At 35.9% G+C, this 21,743-nt stretch overlaps 2 protein-coding genes and 1 long non-coding RNA gene across 3 annotated transcripts; 1 reads left to right on the forward strand and 2 right to left on the reverse strand.

Moving 5' to 3' along the window:
* Nucleotides 1-1,255: 1,255 nt before the first annotated feature.
* On the reverse strand, nt 1,256-3,110 carry LOC121260039. Its single transcript, XR_005939671.1, has 2 exons — nt 2,800-3,110; nt 1,256-1,408 (listed from the first exon to the last, which is right to left on the reverse strand). It is a non-coding gene; the product is annotated as an uncharacterized LOC121260039 (long non-coding RNA).
* Nucleotides 3,111-9,629: 6,519 nt separating this feature from the next.
* Nucleotides 9,630-11,699, reverse strand: LOC121260246. The gene is made up of 3 exons (XM_041162076.1): nt 11,182-11,699; nt 10,346-10,595; nt 9,630-9,776 (listed from the first exon to the last, which is right to left on the reverse strand). Exons 1-3 carry the CDS (start codon nt 11,697-11,699, stop codon nt 9,630-9,632), a joined length of 915 nt encoding a protein of 304 aa, XP_041018010.1.
* A 6,614-nt stretch (nt 11,700-18,313) lies between these two features.
* On the forward strand, nt 18,314-21,366 carry LOC121259954 (protein PLASTID MOVEMENT IMPAIRED 1). The gene has a single exon (XM_041161793.1). It carries the CDS (start codon nt 18,551-18,553, stop codon nt 21,146-21,148), a length of 2,598 nt encoding a protein of 865 aa, XP_041017727.1. The 5' UTR covers nt 18,314-18,550; the 3' UTR covers nt 21,149-21,366.
* Nucleotides 21,367-21,743: the final 377 nt, after the last annotated feature.

A 21,743-nucleotide genomic window follows, 5' to 3' on the forward strand; every position in this document is an offset into this window, starting at 1 on the left:
GATGGTAAAGGTAACCCAATTTTGGTAGCAATGGTGGCATTAGCTTGAGCACCTAGTGACAAAAATGAGAACATCATTGGGACTTCAAAATAGGGGGCTTGGGTTCCAAAGAAACTAGTGTACATAAATGTGAGACGAGATTAGCTTAGCAGGATCTTTGCTTTTTTGCTGGTGAGTAATTCATACACAATAATATAGTCACCCAAGACATTTTCAGAAAAAGCGTTTGGAAGAATGCGCCCTATGCTTGTCTTGACACCGAAGAGCCTCCTTCATTTTAGTCTGGTTAATTCATCAAGCTGGCACGACTGAACGACTAAACTCAGCCCACTGATTCTGACCCTGATCTATGTAATTGAAATTACGGTTAAGAGATTTGCTCCTTATCATCCCTACATACCACACTTATTTTTATATTTTATTTTATTCTTCCTAAAATAATTAAATTCTTATATTCATCATCCATATACTACATTTAGTGAGAGAAAAATATAAAAAATTATATAGTTTGTGGTGTAAGGACGATGAGTATAATTTTTCTACGGTTAAAATCATCGGTTAGCCTTCCAACCCAAATAGTTAGACTGATTTTCAAATGGCAGGCTATCAATATTCACGACGAATGTGATGCGCTGTCGGATCCAAAAAAAAAAAAAATGCAAAGGAATAAAAATAATGAAAGCACCCCATTCCTTGCATTTTTTTTTTTCAATGCTTCATTTGACAACCCTATTAATTTTTTTTTTCTTTGTATAAAAGGGAAAAAGTTTCCTCCTAAGAACATCCTATTGAAATGAATCCAATGTGCGTCCTACCAATAGCTTTCAGCTAGTCCGAAGTCTGCCACTACCGAATTACATATTCAGAACTCTGAGATCACAGAACCTCAAAAAGGCAACTTGGGTTTGAAAACGTAAACAAAGCTTTATCATTAAGATCGCGGATGCGTCACGTACTAACTCAAATTATGAGGTACTGTTGCATGCTAAAAGTAAAACGGACATATGCACATGCTTCAATTAAAAAATAGTGTTATCACTTATCAGTGGGTCATAACTCATACTCCACTCTGTGTGAGCTATACTTATTAAAATATCAAAGCATTACAAATAATCGGGCCATCTTATATAATTATATATATATATATATATATATATATATATTCCACAATGTTAAAATGGAGCCTGGCTATACCTGTACTGATTGGATAATGCTTAGTTGTGGGAAAAGCAAAGGAAAGAACAAAGATACTTCACAAAGTTCTTCAAACATAAGCTAGATGCGTTCATCACTCCAAATAACTACATTCTAAAGCTCAACAATTATTCTATCATGAAATTATTACATACCCCATTCATCTAAGAGAGTGGACCTTTGCAAGCATGCATGCCAAGTGATGAAGATGACCCTGCAAGAAAGTTAAAAAATAAAAAATAAAACATAAAGAGTCATGAATCATAAACCAGAAATACTTGCATACTTACAAAAAGAAAAGAAAAAGGGACAGCAGCTCCCCACATCCAAAGTAAGAGGCCTTTCATTGTAGAGCAAAGAAGAGATAAAGAAAAATGAAACAGTAAGCAGCAAATAAAAATGCGGTTGGAAAGTGAACAATGCTTTCCATATTCAAAGTAGAAAGACAGTGTTTGAGTAGGCCTTAATCCTAATACAGGACATAATTCCAAAGATTCCAATGGTTCACAGCATAATTCTTGAAATTCTGGATCTGTCATCTGCAAAATATCTTTGCAGGCTATGAAGTACATGAGAACATGATTCTTAAAATGGCTGCATATGCTGCTACTTCTAATGTCTTAATTTCTTGTTATCTAGTATCAACTAGTGTCATGCTCATCATATGAACATGGAAAGCATCTTTTGCTTCATTATGAGATTGTTAGAGCTTTGTGGGATAGATTTTTGGTAGCATTCGACTGGCTTGGGTTATACCTAGAAGGATAGGAAACCTTTTAGCAAGTAGGAGAGGCTATATGACAGCTCACAAATTGCACTGCCTAGTGTGATGCATTTGGAGGGGAATGAAGGGTATAAATTTTGAGGATTGACGATGGAAGAGCTTAAATATTCCTCATCAATACTATGTTTCTTTGGGCAGCTGCTATAGATTTTAGTGGACTTGATTTTTATGATTCCCTCGTATCTTTTCCTATGTCTAATTAGGTTTTCCTGTCGCAATTTTCCTTTTTGAATAAAATCATCAATAACTTATCAAAACAATATTTTTTTACCTTAGGTGGGTTGGCAGGTGGCAACAGAGTTGGGAATGCCTCCTCAACAAAATTTGTCGTGTGTTAAGAAGAAAAGCAAGCATTTAGTCCTATATTATGAACAAGGGCAAGGCAACGCAAATCCTATCAAGTACCCATTCTATGTGGTTCACCAAAACAAGATTATTTCATCAGCACAAGTGTATCGATTATACAGGAAAAAATCAAGCATTTGCGACTATACAGATATATGCCTACAACTTGGGAATACAAGGCATATTGTGAACAAGGGCAACCCAAAATTCTATTAAATAAGCAGCAACTAAAATCACATCGGCTTCATTTCCAATTCTCTACCGATTTCAATTCTTTAGAATCCCCAACATATGTGCGTGTATGCACAATTCAAAGCCCTCACCTTGGGCCACAATATCCATTACCACACAATCACAGCCTCAAATCAATCTAGGAATTAATCAGCAAATGGAAATATTCGCATAATAAAAGTACAACACCCTAACCCTACAGAAGAAGAGGAGGAGATATTAGATAAAGGCAATTAGTGACGCACCGATAGCTGAAATAGAAAAGGGGGCCTGATTTATTTCTGGGACTTGTCGGACTTAGAGGAGGACGCGTAATCTGGAGGAGAGTAGATGAGAGCAGCGATCATGGCTCCCGGAAGAACCACGTACTTGGCCAAAACCGCCAGCTTCGTGACCAGTGGCTCGCCCCTCATAAACGCCATTGCTATTGCTCGCTCTTCCTTCCAAGTTCGATCTCGACTTTCTACAGAGACTTCAGCGGTATTGGATTGGATCAAATCTGGATAGTACAATGCACGCCGTTCCCAAAAAGAAATTAAAAAAATTAAAAGCCCACTTTGAAGCAAAGCCCGAGCCCTTTTCGCGAGTAAGGTTAGGGGCAGGTAACAAATGGACGAGTTTTACGCAAGGTTTTTTTTATGAAAAAAGATAGATTCTACGGAAATGCTATGCCTACCGCTCAGAATGTCCCGCTTCTCCTTTCCGCTATACATGACATGCCACATTGTATATTTTTAAAAATTAAAAAAGTAAAGCTTTTGTCTAATAAATTAGAACAGTCTTCGTCTTTAAGCCAACCGAAACCCATTTCAACTTTCAACTTTCAACTTTCGTCTTCGTCACCTTCGTCTTCAAGCCAGAGGAATCCATCTCAAATTTAAAAATTATAACCTCCTTCGTCTTCGAGCCAACCGGAACCCATTTTAAATCCATTTTAGTCAGCTTCATCTTTTTTTTCAGAGGAACCCATTTCAAATATAAAAATTAGAACCTCCTTCATTTTCAAGCCAACCGGAACCCAGTCCAAGTTTCGTCTTCGTCAGCTTCGTCTTCAAGCCAGAGGAACCCATTCAAATTTTGTCTTCGTTTTCGCATAACACTTCAAGGCAAGCTTTTGTTTCATCTTCAAGCCTTTAGAGAAACCCATTCTGCCCACCCAAGAGAATCCATTTCTCATTTCATCTTCAAGCCAAGCTTCCATTTTTGTCTTCAAGCCTCTAGTTTCAGAACCCATTCTGTCGCCCTCCTTCAAATAGCCTCCATCCCAGTCCCCCTTAGGTCGGCTCCCCTTCAGACCCATTCCGTGGCCTCCCCTTCAAGCCTCTATCCCAGTTTGAAAAGCTTCCGTCGACTCACCATTGTCACGCCGAAAGGGGTAAGGACATTCTAGCTAACATTTTATTTGAAATTTTTGTAATATTTGTTGTAAATTTAAGTGAAGCGGTTGCTCTTCCAAAATTCCAAAATTTGGTTGTAATCTTGTTAGCAATATGCTATTGCTCTGCATAAATTGGTTAATAGTTAGAAATTGAAAATATATGTCATATAATTAGAAATTTCAATATAACACGAAGCATATTTATGGGTGAAAGAATCATGAGAAAATAATTTCCTACCAACGCAGAGCTTTCTCTTGATATTTACTCTGGGAAGTAGCATTCAATCCCCAAGTTGAGTATGTCTAATTTTTGGGAATTGAGTCTGAACATGGTTCTGGAAGGGGAAAAGTGCAAGGACACTAAAACCACAATCAGCAATTTTGACTTGGCGATGACTTGGATTGGAGTTCTAGGTCTTTTGAATCAACGAGTTCTCTAGGCATGCTAATGCCTAATCTGTATAAGCTTTATTTTTTAAAATTTAAATAATGATTTTTTTTTTATGCTGCCCGAAATTCTCAGCTATGGTTTCTGGCAAAATAAAAATGGTGAGATGGGTTCGTATTTCATTAATAGACCTATGGCAAATGCTTGTCTGGGATTGATGATTCAAAGCAAATGACTAGGGAAGGTTCTTTGCATTTGACCGCAACTTTCAACTGTTAATCAGGTACTTCTTAATACATGGTGGTCTGATATTTTTTCTTTTTTCTTGTAAATATATTTTTAGTTTGTTGGAGGTTGAAGAGCAAGTTGTCTCTTTGGGTTTGTCAATTCTTATGCCGGAGTCTTAACTTTAGATTGTCTGTATGCAACCTAGTGCATAATCTTTAAAATCTAAACTTGGTTTTTTGGTGGTGAGCTTTTTGTTACATAAGTGAAAACAATTCAAAAAGTTTGTGTTAAAATATGAAAGTAAGGTACCATAATGGAATGCATTAACCAGTATAATGTTCTCATGCGGCATTTATACCCGCCTATATGCTTGTTTAACAGTTTTGTAGCTCTCTTTTCTGCTTTGCCTTCCCTACTTGGATCAAATTTTGGTATTCCATTCAGTTTTCCAAATTTATGAATGTTGTAGTTGATCATGGCATTCTTATCGCTATAGGGAGTTTGTTTTATTGTGGGTATTTTTTTTCACATTTGTTTCGTCCATAAGTGTCCATTTAGCATGAAAGAGAATGGAGAAGTGGAGTTTGAATGCTGATATTGAGTTTTTGGATGGAAGTTTAGCTAATACACTCAGAATGTTGTTTTCTAATTGCCACGAATGATTTGAAATCTTTTTCAAAAGCAATATGATGCTTATTCATTCCAAAATATGGTTTGTTTTTGGAAAATCATATGGGTAATCTTTGTTTGCTAATATGTGTTGATTGATTTTGCAGGTTGGGCATTCTTGTGGGTTTTTTTGTTGGTATGATCCGGAAATTCTACCATATGGAGAGAAGAGAATCAACCGTTTAAAAACTGAAATTCAAAAGATACAACTTGCAATGGATATCTAAACAAATCGACATCAACTAGAAATAGAGACTGAGAGGTGCAAGAGAAAGTTTGAGAGGTTCAGTGTAGTTTTAGTAATTTCAATATCGTGGGTACTTTGTTTAGGCATGTTTTTTGGGAAATTTTGAAAAAAGATGTTGGTTGCTTGGTAGATGTAATATATGACTATGCTTGGTTGGTTGGTTGGTTACTTTTTGTAATAGTAAAAACTGAATGATGTATAAATTTGTTGGAGTAGATGTTATTTAAATTTTGGATGGTTAAAGGATGTATAAATTTCGTTGGCTCAAGTTCACTAGTTCCTGCAAGCTGAAAGTCAAGTGGGAATAGACTTTGTGTTATTGCACAAATTTTGCACTTCTAACTTTCTTCCAAATAATGGTATCTCATTTCAAAATTAATAAAAAGGAATCAAAAAGAGTCATAGTTCATTAATCAACCAGAATTAGACCATGTAGTCCCTCCTTTCATTAATCAACCAAAAAATAGTGTTTCATTACAAAATATAGAGGAACCAAAAAAATGGAGTGTACCAACCCGATCCTAAGTTTAGGCTATAATATAAGTTTTACGTAAATTTTTTATATAACAATAAATTTATTATTATTATTATTATTATTATGTTTATTTTATCAGATTTTATATTATTAATAGATTGTTAATTTTAATAGAATTGTTATCGTACCATTATTATTATTAGTATTTATATTTTATTGTTATTAGGATAACTCATATTTTTAATTTTCACGTTTTCCCTCCTCTTCGCCCCGCACGTCTCCACTCCCAAGCTCATGCACGTCTCTATTCCTCTAGGTTTCCTTTTGCTTCATTAGAGATATATATAGATTACGCTTATCACTTTGGGATGGAAAGAAAACTCCAAGCCGCAAACTTCAAGCCTTCCCCTCGATGTACGCTCAGCCCCTCTTCCAGAGTATGCCAATGCCACCGTCGACAACCTCAAGGACGACCCGCGCCGCTGCACCATGAGGATATTGGGTACTCCCGACACCGCTTGGAGAGTGTACTGCGAAAGCCGCATGTCCAACCAATAACCCAACGTAGCCACGACCCCTGCACCTCGGTAAGCTGCCAAGTACTGGTTGCACCACCAGCAACCAAACCGAGAACCACCATAAAGCAGCCCCGCCGCACCGCCAGCCGTGAATCATCCCCAACCTCTTGGAATAACTCTGTTTTTAATACCAAAAAATAGAGCAACCCGAACGTCTCCAACGTGAGCACCTGCAGACCACCACCACCACTCGGGAAGCCACAGAAAGAGCCGACCAGCCCAACCCCGTCGCACCCACTCCTTCTCCGACAGCCCATGATCGTCGCCACCCTCCTTTCTCTCTCGACAGCGTTTCAGCGTGACAGAGCACCTTCTCTCCGACTCACATTCTCTCTCTCTCGGCGTCTCACCACCCTGCCCAGACAAAGCAGTCGCGCCGTCAACCACTTCCGGCCGTCCAAAATCGCCGTATCGCGCCGCTGCCCTTGGTGAGTTTCGACTCTGTCGCACGTCCCTCTCCCGAGCCTCTGTTCTTTCTTCTAATAATACATGTGGTGTTTTAAGTGTTCAGATGTTAATTGATAATATTACATATATGCCCTTTTATTTCCATTTATCTAGTACCTTGAAGGATTGTTTTAAGTATAATTATATTTGTAACTTTTACAGATTCTAGTGATCTTTAAATGAACTTGTATTTTAAATTGAGCCTGTTCTTATTTTATTTCAACAACAGTTTTACTAATTTTATTGGGCTTAACATTTTAAAAGTCAGTTTTCTCAAATAAATATATTAGTCAAAGGCTATTTTATAAGGATGTTTTGTGAGTATTTTGTTAATATTCCTTTGTCTATTTAGTAGAATTTAATAAAATTATTATGTTAAGAATTTAATGAAATTATGATGTTAAGAATATTTAATAGAATTTATTAGGTTTCTTATAAGATTTAATAATTATGTTAAGAAATAAAGCTTAGTTTAAGAATTTAAGTTTTATGAATTATTTTAAAATAATTCAAGTATTCATCTAAATTATAAATAAGTATTTTAAGTAATTTAGATACTAGGATTTATTGAATTGTTTAACACTATCTTTTAGATTTTGGATTAAATTAAGTAAGATATTAGTACTTATGTGTTTCCAAACAAATTTAGTGATAGCTATTATTTCATATAGGTCTCAAGTTACGAAGTGTTATTCAAGAAGAAACGCAACGAGGTAAGTAATTTAATCATAAGTTTAGAATCATCACAGTTCAGTTTATAGATAATTAGTATTCAAGCCAGTTCATTTCCAGCCATTATTTATGAACCACTCATGTCATATGCAAACATGTCATTCAACATAGCATACGATTATGTCATTCCGCATCATGTTCAGATTCAGAAATTATAATTATGTATGTATTATGTCATGCATCACATGTGTATAATACACGTAAGCCATCTTAAATTCAAGTGAAAGATAAAATCAGATTAGTTAATCAGATGGCCATTCAGATGCATGGTACCAATGCAGTTCAGTTTCAGGGTGGATGTGCAAGTCACGAACTCAGTCGTGATCCACCATACTATGCCAGAATACTATCAGCGGCTCCCCTTGTGGCCGTGGGATGGGGCCGGTGCACAACCTCGCATACAGGGTTAAGTGTGTTGACCAGTCAGATAAATTAGATCAATCAGATAAATCAATCAGATCAGTTAGTTAATTCAGTTTAAACAGTCATGCATAGCACAAGCATCAGTATGAATAGTCATGAATTTAAACTCTCAGCATGAAAGTTTTTATGAAAACATTATGTTTAGTATGTTTACGTTGTGATGGATTTCTTGCTGAGTCTTTGACTCATTTTTGTTTATTTTCATGTTTTTAACCACCCAGGTGATGATGATGAATACGAGCAGGCAGGTCAGGAGTAGAATGAGCATTAAAATTTTTGTTCAGACTTTCAAAAATAAAACATGTTTTTCTGACATGAATCTTGTTCAGTTTATTTCATTTAATGTTTTTTGAAGACTTTTTATTAGACATTTTCTACAAAATAAATTTTTGATTTCATTTATGAAATTTGAGATCTCTTGCCGGATTTTATTTTTATGAAAAGTACGTGACACTCATAACCTTTGGGAAGGGGGTGTTACATGGAGTAACAAATATATTATTGGTCCCTCCCAAAAAACTATAATTTAATTACAAAATATATGAGCAAATATACCATTGGTCCCTCCCAAAATATACAAAATATACCATTGGTTCCTTTCAAAATATACAAAATATACAAAAGCAATCAGCATTCTTCGAAAAGCATGCCCTCTTCCAATCATCACATTTGCATTATGTATGATTAATTTCTCGGATCATTATCTTGGTCCGAGACATGCAATCCTTTCCATTGTATCTAAAGTCACAAAAATAAACAAGTGTATACTTCATCAATTGTGTCCTAACGGGGGCATAAAAAAAGTTAAAAGTGGTAGCACACTTTTTTATAAAATAATACCAAAAATATATAATCTGTAGTGTGAATTACCTATGAGGGAGGAGTAGTCTATCCAATACCAAAAAATTTCGGATATATTTGATGAGGTGTGTACTGATCATGACATAAAATTGTTAAATGAACCGTGTTAAAAATGTGTGTAATGGATAATGTAGTTTGAATTACCTGTGAGGGAGAAGCAGTCTGTCCAATACCAAAAAAATTTCGTAGTGTATACTTGATGAGATGTGTACTGTGAGTGGCATAAAATTGTTAAATGAATTGTGTTAACAATTTCTGCATCATAATTTAGTTTGAATTACCTGTGAAGGAAGAGCAGTTCGTCCAATGCCAGAATAATCCGCACCCGTCGAAGGAGTAGCAAAACAATCTGGCCCATGTGTCCAAACTTGACTTTATATATCCTATAGCAAAAGTACATTATTTTTAACGTGTTTATATTAATTACAAATCATAGAATTGTGAAAAGCAAAAAATGTACCTGGCTTTGAGGAGCCTCATGACGTGTGCCAGATTTATCATAGAAATATAATATTTTATATACAACATTAATAAAAAAAAAAAAAAGAGCCTCAGGTTCGTCGTGGTGTAATCGTCTTCTTGTACCAGATTTTCTAAGATTCTTCTCAACAGGATGTTCTTTTCTCTTAGACGGTGGTCTTCCTTTACTTCAAACTACCAACGGACTAAGCACTCTATCTGTCATGCCTCCCATGGAAGTAGCTGGATCAACTGTCGTGCCCGCCATGGAAGTAGCTGGATCAACTGTCGTGCCTCCCATGGAAGTAACTGGATCAGGAGCACCAGGGTACTGGACCTTCAACTGTTATATATGGTTAATCAATTTCAAAGTACTGCTCTCGGCCTTTGAAGCATTGGAACACAGTTCATAGAAATAATTCTGGATCCTATCGTACATTCGGGTATCATCGATGCTACTAGTGTCATAACTACTTTTCACGAAGGTGTATTTTCGTTTTACATTCTTCCTCCACTGATCTAAGATGTACTTTGATGCTATTGTATGCTTGCCTAGTTGGGTCAAGATACGAAGAGCGTGCTTGCATAATATGTCTCTAAACTCAAATAATTTACAACTACATTTAACATCAAGGGGATCTTCATCAACTTTGACAATGAAGGTTACACGTTTTAACAAGTCATCACCAATTTGAACCTTATCGGCGCAACTACAAACGTATTTCTACCACCCTCACATCCCACTAATGAAGTAGTCAAATATAGAAATCCTCGCAATTCCTCTTGTACTTCTTTGAATTTAGCAATTGTATATGCTTTTTAAAATTGCTTCTTAAGAGGATAGCGACTGATGCAAGGAATCTCCGTATTAAATGAATTAAAGTCAGGAATTGCTTCATTATCTACCTTCCTCCTAATAGTTGAATCGTACTGGTCAACAAATTGTTTCATAGTTGTTTTAGAATTAACGTAGTCGTCAAAAAATGCATTCATGCTTTCACTCCGTTGTGTCGATGACATACCAGCCCAAAATGTGTCTTTAACATACCCCGGCACCCAAAAAGGGCGATCACTATATAGTGATACCAACCATGCATTCTCATGTAGATCATAGGTATCAAGCATATCACGCCATTGTGATTCGAATTCAGGTTCACTGAAAAAGTCATAAGCGCACTTATATAGAGTACTCTTAATTTTCTCATATCGAGAATGTGATCCAAATTTTTCAGGAAGCTTTTTCATTATATGCCACAAGCAGAAACGATGCCTAGACATTAGAAACACCATCGAAATTGTAATTTTCATGGCCTTATCTTGGTCTGTGATGATTGTCTTTGATGGTTGGTCATTCATACACTTAAACCATAACTCAAACAACCACTCGAATGTATTTGATCCTCATTGGATATCAATCCGCACCCGAATAGGATTGACTGTCCATGGTGGTTAACACCCACAAATGATGCAAAAGGCATCTTATACACATTAGCCAGATATGTTGTGTCAAATGTAATGACATTCCTGATTCATACGCAGCTCTACTTCTGGCATTTGTCCAAAACACATTATTTAATCGCATGTCATTGTCAACATCTATCTTATAATAAAAATTCGGGTTTCTTTTTTGCATATCTTGAAAATAGTTACATAGAGCTGTAAAACCTCCAACCCCGAGGTGAAGTTGTCTAGCTTTGTCAATGTAATTTCGACACTCCTCCCCGAATAGCACATTCTCATACCCCCATGCTTCAACAACCACAATCTTGAAATTTTTGGACAACCATATTCCTGCTTCATCATTAATTTCAAGCCTCTTAGCCACCTGAGGATCAACTTTCTTAAAGCATCTGAAATGCCTTGCCTTTCCCAGACTACAAACGTATGTGTGATCCAAGATTACTTTAGATAGGGTATATCCACCTTCATTATTCAGTATCACATTAATCTTAGCCATACACCCTATCTTCTCTATCTGTCTTGGTTTCATAACATTGACAGCCTTACTCTTTGATGTGCCTCCTCGCACACATGCCAAGCAAATCCATCTAATGTTCCCATTGTCATCTTGTCTAGAATTTCTTTTACACATTCCAAAGCCCTTCTGCTTACCATATTTCATATAGTAAGACAAGACTTCTTCTACAGATGAAAAGTTCATTCCAACCGTAGGTTGTTCAATAGTTTCATCACATTCAATGCTATTATCAATTCCTACCTCATCACACTCACGATCTGAATGTTCTATGTTGGCATCCATTGTACATCCATTCGAATTGCCTACAATGATACAAAAAGATATAGAAAAAAAAATACTACTACTGTCAGAACAAGCAAATATGGTTTGAAATTATAACATCAATTAGTGTCAAAAATCAACTTCTTATATAAACCATAAAAGATATCAACTTGAAATTTGCAGGTCAAAAATCCATATCTAAAGTACAATTTACTTATGGAATGGTGATCAGAGAAGCAAAAAATGGGTCATAACATTCAGTTTCTTTAAAATTTTCAAACTGTAATTAATATGTGGCCACTAAAAGTAAAGGTATCTGGTTTTGACTAGGTGGAGGCAATCCTGTTACAACATCCTGGGATAATTGGCATTGTCATTGATATGTGGCCAAGATGTTCATTTTATGGGAGATACCGTTTCCACTCACAACTGGGAAAATAAAAAGAGACCAAGTTCGAAGAGAAGTTATGTCTCATCTGCAATCATTGCATAGCAATTTATGACCATTGTGTTTCATTTGATTGTTTAGAGCACCACATCTAGATGCTTAGGTGAGGATCTACCCTTGTTCTTCTTGGCCAATGGCACATATATGTGGAAGAAGCAACCTTAGTCTGGGACAGTAAGTGTGGATGGTTTGAAGTGTTGTTTTGGTTATTGTACCAAAATAAAATATATTATTAATCACATATTACTATATGCTTACAATTCAAATTATATAATAATGCAATTCAATTTAAATGAGATATATATGCCTACAAAAATGGTAAACATGCAGATGAATATGATGAAAGACTCATTGGATAATGTTTTGGTCAAGATAATTAAAACATGTATTGTATTAACACATACAAACTATTTTCAAACTGTTTGATACAAGATAATTTTTTGTAACCATTCTGCTCATTATCTTGAGAAATACTTGTGTTCAATCCAATATATAATTTGTGACCAATGCATTATTCTACTTGGTTGTTGCTTTGAAGGTGATGAGAGGTTACTTGTTGAAGAATACATGCCCAATGATACATTAGCAAAGCAGTACTTATTTCACTGTAAGTTTGTTCAACTAACTTTTCTTTGATGTTGTTGCATGAGTTTACACTATATGAAATCCTATATGATCCAGTAATAGCCAAACCCACTACTCATGAGTTGAAACATTTAAAAATAAATATTTAATTCGTACCCAGGCTCAGACATCTTGATTTCCTAATTTTATTACTTATAAAAATATATAAATATTTAATTCTATCTTGCTACTACCTATGAATACGAAGATGGATAACTCTTGTCTAATTGTTGGTTCGAGTGATTTGGTAAAAATCCACAGCTTGATGGTGGGTGGATGATATTGAATGGGTCCTTTCCTCTTTTTTTCCCCTTATGTACGTGCGTGTGTGCTGGCCGGATGGGGGTGGGAGTGAGAGCATGGAAGATGTGAGAGGGGAGATGGTGATGTTTTCCTTCAACAGATACATTTGCCCCCCAATGCCATTTTGTTCCTTCACATTTTAACGTTTCCCTATTGTGATACATAACAGAAACCACATACTACAGAAATAATCATTACCATCTTTTGTATAAAAGAGCATGCTTATATAATGATGTTTTGTATGAAGGATCTCAAGAGAAAGGTATAAAGGAGCATGCTTTTCAAGTATCGCTTCTCATTTTGCTAAAGACCAATGTAAGGAAGTGGGTTTATGCATTTCATTTTTTTAATAAAATTGGTTCAAATGCATTATCAGCGTCTTTTTACATGTTAAAACAAGAATTTTCTTAGCCTTTCACTACTTGAGGCTTGGATTAAGCATGAAGCTCTCTCACTCCACCGTGCTCTGTAATCACATGCATGGTTTTTCATTCAAAATAAACCAGAGTTTGTCCCAATATCTAACTCTTAACACTAATTAGCTAAGAGTACTTAAAGGCTATGGCCATGGAAAGAAGGAAATCCCAAAAGATGGAAAAAATTAGGGAAATGTACCTCTCAGATTGGAGGTTGGACGGAGGAGAGCCGGAAGATAGCACCGGAAATGCCTTGCGGATTGGATGCTGGTGGACGTCTGACGGGTTCGTCGGAGGAAATGAAGGCACAGGCTTTCTTCGTCGGGATTGGAGATTTTCGAGTTCTAACTCTGTAGAGAAAATGAGTAGCAGGAGGATGTTGGGCTGAGTAACAGGGGAGAGAAGGGGGGGATGTTGGGCGGGAGATGATTGTGGTTGTTTTTTTTTTTTTTTTTTTTCTAATACACCTGGCATGCCACGTACAGCGGGAAGAAAAAACGGTAGAAATGAGTGGTAAACGTAGCATTACTCTTTTACGAATAAAAATTAAATTTTTTACATTTTTTTTATAATGTAGTCTACTTTTATATAAGAGAGTTGCACGAAATTTATATATTTAAAAATTATATATATCATTGTTCTTTGTGATATATTTAAATTGGGTTTCAAAGTCACTTTATCATCTTTAAAATATTCATTTAAACTATTTATTGAAAAAATAAATCGCGATTTTAAAATTTCTATCTTTTATAGTATAGTATACTTTTATATGAAAGACCTGTATGAGTAGGGGTGTAACCGGTCCGATCTGGTCTAGTTTTGAATAAAATTTAGGAACAAACCGGTAAGTACCGGTTATGCATTTTTCAAAACCGATTATGCACCGATTACCCTCATAAACCAGTATCTCCGGTTTTACTAGTTTCTGGTCCGGTTTTTCAATTTTTTAAAATGTAAGTTTATCATTAAAAATCTGTTAATAATGTTTACTGCACTACAATTACATATTGCAGATTACACAGATTACAATTACACAAACACAATCACAAAAATCCTAATAAAACAAATACCACCTAACACACCTATGATCTATGTGATCATTACTCATTAGTCAAGTTGGCCCAAATCAAGCACACCTCTGATCTACATGCCATAATTCATCAATAAGTTCACATACATATCCCCCACATACTTTCACTAACAGTCTAACATTGCACTTTTGGGTAATTTCACAGTCACAATCACAAACATAATCACAAAATCCTAATGATTCATATGAGGCTGAGGGTCTGTGCGAGTGTGCGTAGCAGGCTGCGGGCTGCAACTAAGAGGCAAGGCAGAGAGACATAGACGAGAAGCAGAGACGAGAGTGAGGTCTGACGAGAGTGAGGTCCGACGAGAGTGAGGTTCGACGAGGTAGAGAGGCGAAGACGAGAGTGTGGAAGAGAGAGGCAGCCTTTAGGGCTTCTGACTTTATTCAAATTTCGTATGTGTAAACTGGAGACTTGGAAAGGAAACGATGCCGTTTCCTATTAGTATTAGTAATGGTTTGGTTTCATTTTTTATTTTTTTTTAGATGATCATTAAAAAAATTCCTGATGGTTTGGGAAAATTTATATAATTTATATATATTTGTAATCCATTTAATACATAGTTATAGACTATAGTGATTTAGTTATAGTGATTTAGTATAAATATATTAGTATAAGTATAACTATAGTCTATATTAGACTATTAGTATAACTATATATTAGTATTAGTTATATATTATTATAGCTATATAATATATTAGACTATAATAATATATAGCTATAGTCTATATTAGACTATAAGTATAACTATAGCTATAGTGAGTTTGTTAATTGTTATATTAGTATTTGTTAATTATTATAGTGAGTTTAATTTATTATAACTATATTATTGATAGTATTATAGTGATAGTATTAGTAATTTAGTATAGTAATTTATTATGGTGATAGTATTAATATAGTAATTTAGTATTAGTAATTAGTATTACTATATCATTATTTTATATGTGATTACTTAGTATAGTGATTATTTAGCTATATGTAATATATTAGTATTAGTTATATATTAGTATAGCTATAAATAAAATGTTATTAATAATTTAAATATATATTTTATGTTTAAAGCATATGATAAATAAAATTTTCATCTTTAAGACTAAACTTTTATTTTATAAATTATAATAAAATTATCTTATATATAATTATATTAATAACATATGATCAAACAAATTACAAATGTTCATATTTAAAATTAACATTTTATGTTATAATTTATAAATTATAATATTAAATTATTTCATATATAATTATATATTATATATAAAACTTATATATAAAAAATATTTTGTATAATATTAATTTTGCATAAAACTTATATGTATATAATATTAATTTTTATATATTTTTTTTTCCCAACCGGGTTGGTTCGGTCCCAAAAACCATGAAACCGAGACAGGGTTGGGTCCAGCCGGTTTTATGGTTATAAGAACCGGTTCTGAACCGGACCAATTCAAAACCCGTCCAATCGGTCCGGTCCGGTCTTGACTGATTTTTCGATTCAAATTTGCACCAATACGAGACTTGTATATGTCATTTTCTTTATGTTATACTCAAAGTGAGCTTTCAAAGTCACTTTATCATCTTTAAGATATTCATATAAACCATGTATTGAAAGAAAAAATCGTGATTTTAAAATTTCTATCTTTATTTTCCAAATAATCTCTATGATATTGTTTACTAATCTTATATAGTAGTTTATAAAAGCTTTTACAGCTTCGTTTGGTTCTTAAATCCATCTCAACTTATCATTACAACTTTTTCAAATTCCAATATGAAATATAATAAACAATTCAACTTTTTCAAATCTTAAAATAATAATAATATTAAAAAATAATATTCTAATAATATTTTATCATTTCAACTCAATTCAGTTCAATATTCAAACGTAAGTTAATCTGTTTGGACCAAGTTATTGTTAAAATCGGAAATGTTAGATGAGAGATATATGTTTTACAACATGACGCAGCACACAAAATCTCTCCTCCAACAAGTCTTATATTCTAGACTCAAGACCATATGTTACATGAAATTAAAAGGAATAATATCAAACATGTGGAAGTCCAATCTTCATAAATTTATATATTCCATGAAAGTCGACTGCCACCTCCCTCATGTACCACTAAAATGTTGCAACTTCCTCTGGAGGATGATAGGGGCTTTGAATTCGGAGTCCCATGTTGCGTCTTCTCAAGGGAAACACATTAATGTTCACCCTCTTGAACGAGATATCATTAAATTCTCATCATTCCAAAAACAGAGGAGGACCACTCTCCAAATCGCTCTACTTTTACACGTTTTGGGACTAAACTGATCTCAAGAGGCAGCTTTCTTTTGTTCTACACTAACACAATTTGCTCAAGAGGCAGCTTCCATTGCTTTCTCTTGTTTGTTCTTACAACATTCCCTGTGGTCTCTCTACTCCCAAAGTTTTCTGAATTTTGCAACATTTTTAGCTCCCCCCCGCCCCCCAATTAAATTACTTCTCTGGATGGTTAATACAAACTCTTCATGTCATATGGTCAGAATCACAGCATCAAAATATCAATTCTACCCATCCAGATTAAGGGCATGTTTTGATTGTGAGATAAGATGAGATGATTTTTAGATAAAAGATAAAAATTGAAAAAAAATATTGTTAAAATATTATTTTTTTAATATTATTATTGTTTTAAGATTTAAAATTTTTGAATTATTTATTATATTTTGTGTGAAAATTTAAAAAAATTATAATAATGAAATGAAATAAAATGAAACACTTTTTAAATATAAATGGGTACGTAAATTGAAATTAATTTGATTGTCTTCCAAAGACTGACTCCAAAAATCCAAGTTTAGGGACCCGGTTCCATTTTTTATCAGAAAGTTCCTGGCTTTCTGGGATACTGTGCACTGAATTTCAAACCAGTTTAATTAGCATGGCCTCTCGCATCAAGGAGAACAGCATGATTAACTCCGACGAATCCATGTCCAGCAGAAGTGCCAAGATTTTGTGCATTATTCTGAACATTCTATAGGGATCATTATCTCAAGCCCAACACAGCTTATGATTCTCTACCGAAACGAAAGGAAAAGACTAAAAAGAACATTATTTTGGCATGGATGCGACATAAAGTTGTTAAATTAAACACATGGGCATTCATTTATTACAATAATGAATATTTAAGGTTGTTTCAATTGAGAAAATTGTAACTGGTATGGTATTTGAAGGGAGGCTGATCTGGCTGGGTGGTCTATTGCCACTTGATGCAGCCAACTTAGTGTGAACCTCATCTGGAAACCTACATGGATTATTGATTATGAGTGATAAAAAAAAAATTGAAATTATTTAATGCACAGACTAGTCTCCGTTTGAATACAAATTATTTTCAATTTATCTCATTGTTACAATTTTTTTAAATTTTTATATAAAATATAATAAATAAATAAATTTTTTAAAATTTTAAAATAATAATAATATTTTATTTAACTTATCTAAAATGATTTCATCTCATCTCCTCTCATCTCATATCACCTTATCTATTCTCGCGCCAAAGACCAAGCCGATAGGATCCATACAAAACTTTGAACTCCGAAGTAAAGCCCTGTCAAATCAAGATAATTAACACAACAACCCTTGGGAGGATAATAGTGAAGAAACGAAGGAAGCTTCGCTGGAAATATGAGCAAGAAATACAACGCACCAGAAACAAACAAATAAAATGTGTGTGAGGAGATGGCCACTTAATTCCAATCATGTCTTTTTCAGAGAGAGAGAGAGAGAGGGAACGTTCATCTCTTATCCTTCACACAATTTCCTGGTTCATAAAAGAACCAACCATTGCCACATTCATAGCCATTTTTATGGCAGTTTCTCCACCTCATAACCATTCGACCTTCTGAACCGCTTATCTTCTCCCCATTCCAATTTCCAACTTTCTGCTTGAACTTTCAATATCGTCAACACCATCTACTGTTGCATCATCCTCGTCTTCTTTGCTTGCCCATTCTTTAACCATGGCAGCTGAATTATCCGGCGGCAAGAATGCCAATAATCAGCTCTTGGAAGAACTCGAGGAGCTCAGCCAATCACTTTACCAATCCCATATTTCCACCACTCGAAGAACTGCCTCCCTCGCTCTTCCTCGAAGTTCAGTTCCTTCAATTCCATCCGCTGATGAGACTGCCCCGGCTAAAATCGAGGAGAAGCCCAGTAACAAGCTGCGAAGGCGCATGTCCTTGTCTCCATGGCGTTCCCGGCCAAAGCCTAATGATGAAAACGAGAATAAACATATAGCCCAGATAGCAAACCAGCCGGAGGTCAAGAGGTTGGATGAAAGAGCAACTTCGTCGGCAGTGAAGAAGGGAATTTGGAACTGGAAACCAATAAGAGCTCTTTCTCATATTGGAATGCATAAATTGAGCTGCTTGTTTTCTGTCGAAGTTGTCTCAGTCCAGGGCCTTCCAGCTTCAATGAATGGCCTCCGGCTCTCAGTCTGTGTTAGAAAGAAGGAAACAAAGGATGGAGCGGTTCATACAATGCCATCAAGGGTCTCTCAGGGAGCTGCTGATTTTGAAGAGACCTTGTTCGTTAGGTGCCATGTCTATTGCGGTTCGGGGAGTGCCGGAAAGCCGCTGAAATTTGAGCCACGGCCATTTTGGATATATGTGTTTGCAGTTGATGCTGTGGAGCTTGATTTCGGGAGAAGCTCTGTGGATTTGAGCCAGCTAATTCAGGAATCAGTGGAGAAGAGCTACGAAGGCACACGAGTTCGGCAATGGGACACAAGTTTCAATCTTTCAGGGAAGGCAAAAGGAGGAGAACTGGTTTTGAAACTGGGGTTCCAGATTATGGAGAAAGATGGAGGGATTGGAATCTATAGTCAGGCTCAGGAATTAAGGTCAGGCAAAGCTAAGAATGCTTCTTCTTTTGCACGCAAGCAGTCGAAGACATCCTTCAGTGTCCCTAGTCCAAGGTTGTCAAGCCGAAAGGAACCTTGGACTCCTTCACAGACAGCAGCAACGGCAGAACTTCAAGGAATTGATGATTTGAATCTCGATGAGCCAGAGCCAGAGCCAACTCCCTCTGTTCCAAAGTTGGAAGAACCAGAAACAAAGATGGAAGATCTTGATCTTCCTGACTTTGAAGTCGTGGATAAAGGCGTTGAGGTTCAAGAACGAGAGGATGATGCAGACGGGCAATCCGAAAAGTCTACTGAAGCAAAATCAGTTTCAAGCGAGGTTGTCAAAGAGATTGTGCAAGATCAGGTACATCTCAAAAGATTGACCGAACTTGATTCAATTGCTCAACAAATAAAAGCGCTCGAGTCTATGATGGGAGACGAAAGAATTGTCAAGACAGAGGAGGAAACAGATTCGCAAAGACTGGACGCAGACGAAGAACACGTGACGAGGGAATTTCTTCAGTTGCTTGAGGAGGAGGAAACTAGCAATTATAAATTCAAGCAACCTGATGAAATTCCCCCTCTCCAGCTTGAAGGAGCCGCGGATTATACAGAATCCGAATCCAAAGTGTACCTCCCAGATCTTGGCAAGGGCTTAGGCTGTGTGGTCCAAACAAGGGATGGAGGCTACTTAGCTGCCATGAATCCTCTTGATACTGAAGTTGTGAGGAAAGACTCTCCAAAGCTAGCCATGCAAATATCAAAACCATATGTCTTGCCGGCATGTCAATCCACAAGTGGGGTTGAATTGTTCCTGAGGATGGCAGCTATGGGGTTTGATGAACTTAGCTCTCAGATCTTTTCTCTGATGCCCTTGGATGATCTGATGGGTAAAACTTCAGAACAGATAGCTTTTGAAGGAATTGCTTCTGCAATCATCCAAGGGAGAAACAAGGAAGGCGCTAGCTCCAGTGCTGCTCGTACAATCGCTGCGGTAAAGCTCATGGCAACCGCGATGAGTACAGGTAGGAAAGACAGGATTTCGACTGGGATTTGGAATGTGAATGAGGAACCATTAACAGCAGAGGAGGTTCTGGCATTCTCAATGCAGAAGGTCGAGGCCATGGCAGTCGAAGCTCTGAAAATTCAGGCCGAAATGGCCGAGGAAGAAGCTCCATTTGACGTTTCTCCACTCAACAACAAGGCTGCTACTGTTGGAAATGATCAAAACCATCCCCTGGCTTCTGCTGTACCACTTGAGGATTGGATAAAAAAACAGAGCTTGGCTACTTCTGATGGCGAGACAGGAGATGGAGCGGCAGATATCATAATAGCAGTGATGATCCAGTTGAGGGATCCAATAAGGCGGCACGAGGCAGTTGGAGGGCCTGTGATTGCACTTGTTCAAGCCACTGGTGCGGCAACCGAGGCCGATAACTATGATGATGAAAAGAGATTCAAAATAAAAAATTTGTATGTTGGGGGTTTGAAGATAAGGAAGAGTGGGAAAAGAAATGCATGGGATACAGAGAAACAGAGGCTGACAGCAATGCAGTGGCTGGTTGCACATGGATTGGGGAAAGCAGGGAAGAAAGGAAAACATGTGCAGGCAAAAGGGCAAGATTTGTTTTGGAGCATTTCCTCACGAGTGATGGCCGACATGTGGCTCAAACCCATGAGAAACCCAGACGTCAAGTTTGCAGAACAGTAGGAGAGTCTCTTCTTTAACTCCACATACATATAGATCGAGCAAATTCCTTTCATTGCCAATGCCATAATCAGCAACATCGCTTCTTTTTTTTCCCAACATAAGGAATTCGATAAAAATTACAGAGGGTGAGATTTGATGCAGTTTGTAAGTAGATTTCTGTCAAACATTGCGATATATCAAGATCTTCTACAATTTTCTAACTTAAATACTTTCTATAATTTGGAGAGAGATACGCGTAATATATGGACTTTACTGTATTTAATATTGTCTCTTCATTAATCACGGGCAACATATAATACCATAGGGTTTAAAATCTATGTATTTATCTCTCTCAAATTATAGAATTGTTTGAGTCAAGAAATTATAGAGAATCTCAATCCCATTTGATAATAGGAAACACAATCTAGTTGCATTTGTAATATATATAAAGTTTATAATGCACCTTATTTTATGAAATAAAGTGATTAAATTCATTAATATTGAGTTACTCAATAAATATAATGCATATTTTGTGTACTTTTTTTTTCCTTTCTTTTATTGTTAAGAAAACATTTGGCTAGTTTTCGACTGGCTCGTATCTTCATATTCATTTTTA

Source organism: Juglans microcarpa x Juglans regia, chromosome 4D (genome assembly GCF_004785595.1).
Source record: "Juglans microcarpa x Juglans regia isolate MS1-56 chromosome 4D, Jm3101_v1.0, whole genome shotgun sequence".
NCBI classification, from domain to species: domain Eukaryota; kingdom Viridiplantae; phylum Streptophyta; class Magnoliopsida; order Fagales; family Juglandaceae; genus Juglans; species Juglans microcarpa x Juglans regia.

Bases quoted from the DNA above. Each gene is read 5' to 3' on its own strand.
- LOC121260246 (XM_041162076.1), bottom strand. From the start codon at position 11,699: ATGGATGCCAACATAGAACATTCAGATCGTGAGTGTGATGAGGTAGGA. The intron at 10,596-11,181 runs GTATGAGAATGT...TGACTTTTTCAG, and splicing joins GTGGTTGTTGAAGCATGGGG to TGAACCTGAATTCGAATCAC. The intron at 9,777-10,345 runs GTAGATAATGAA...TAACAGTTGAAG, and splicing joins ATTCAACTATTAGGAGGAAG to GTCCAGTACCCTGGTGCTCC.
- LOC121259954 (XM_041161793.1), top strand. From the start codon at position 18,551: ATGGCAGCTGAATTATCCGGCGGCAAGAATGCCAATAATCAGCTCTTG.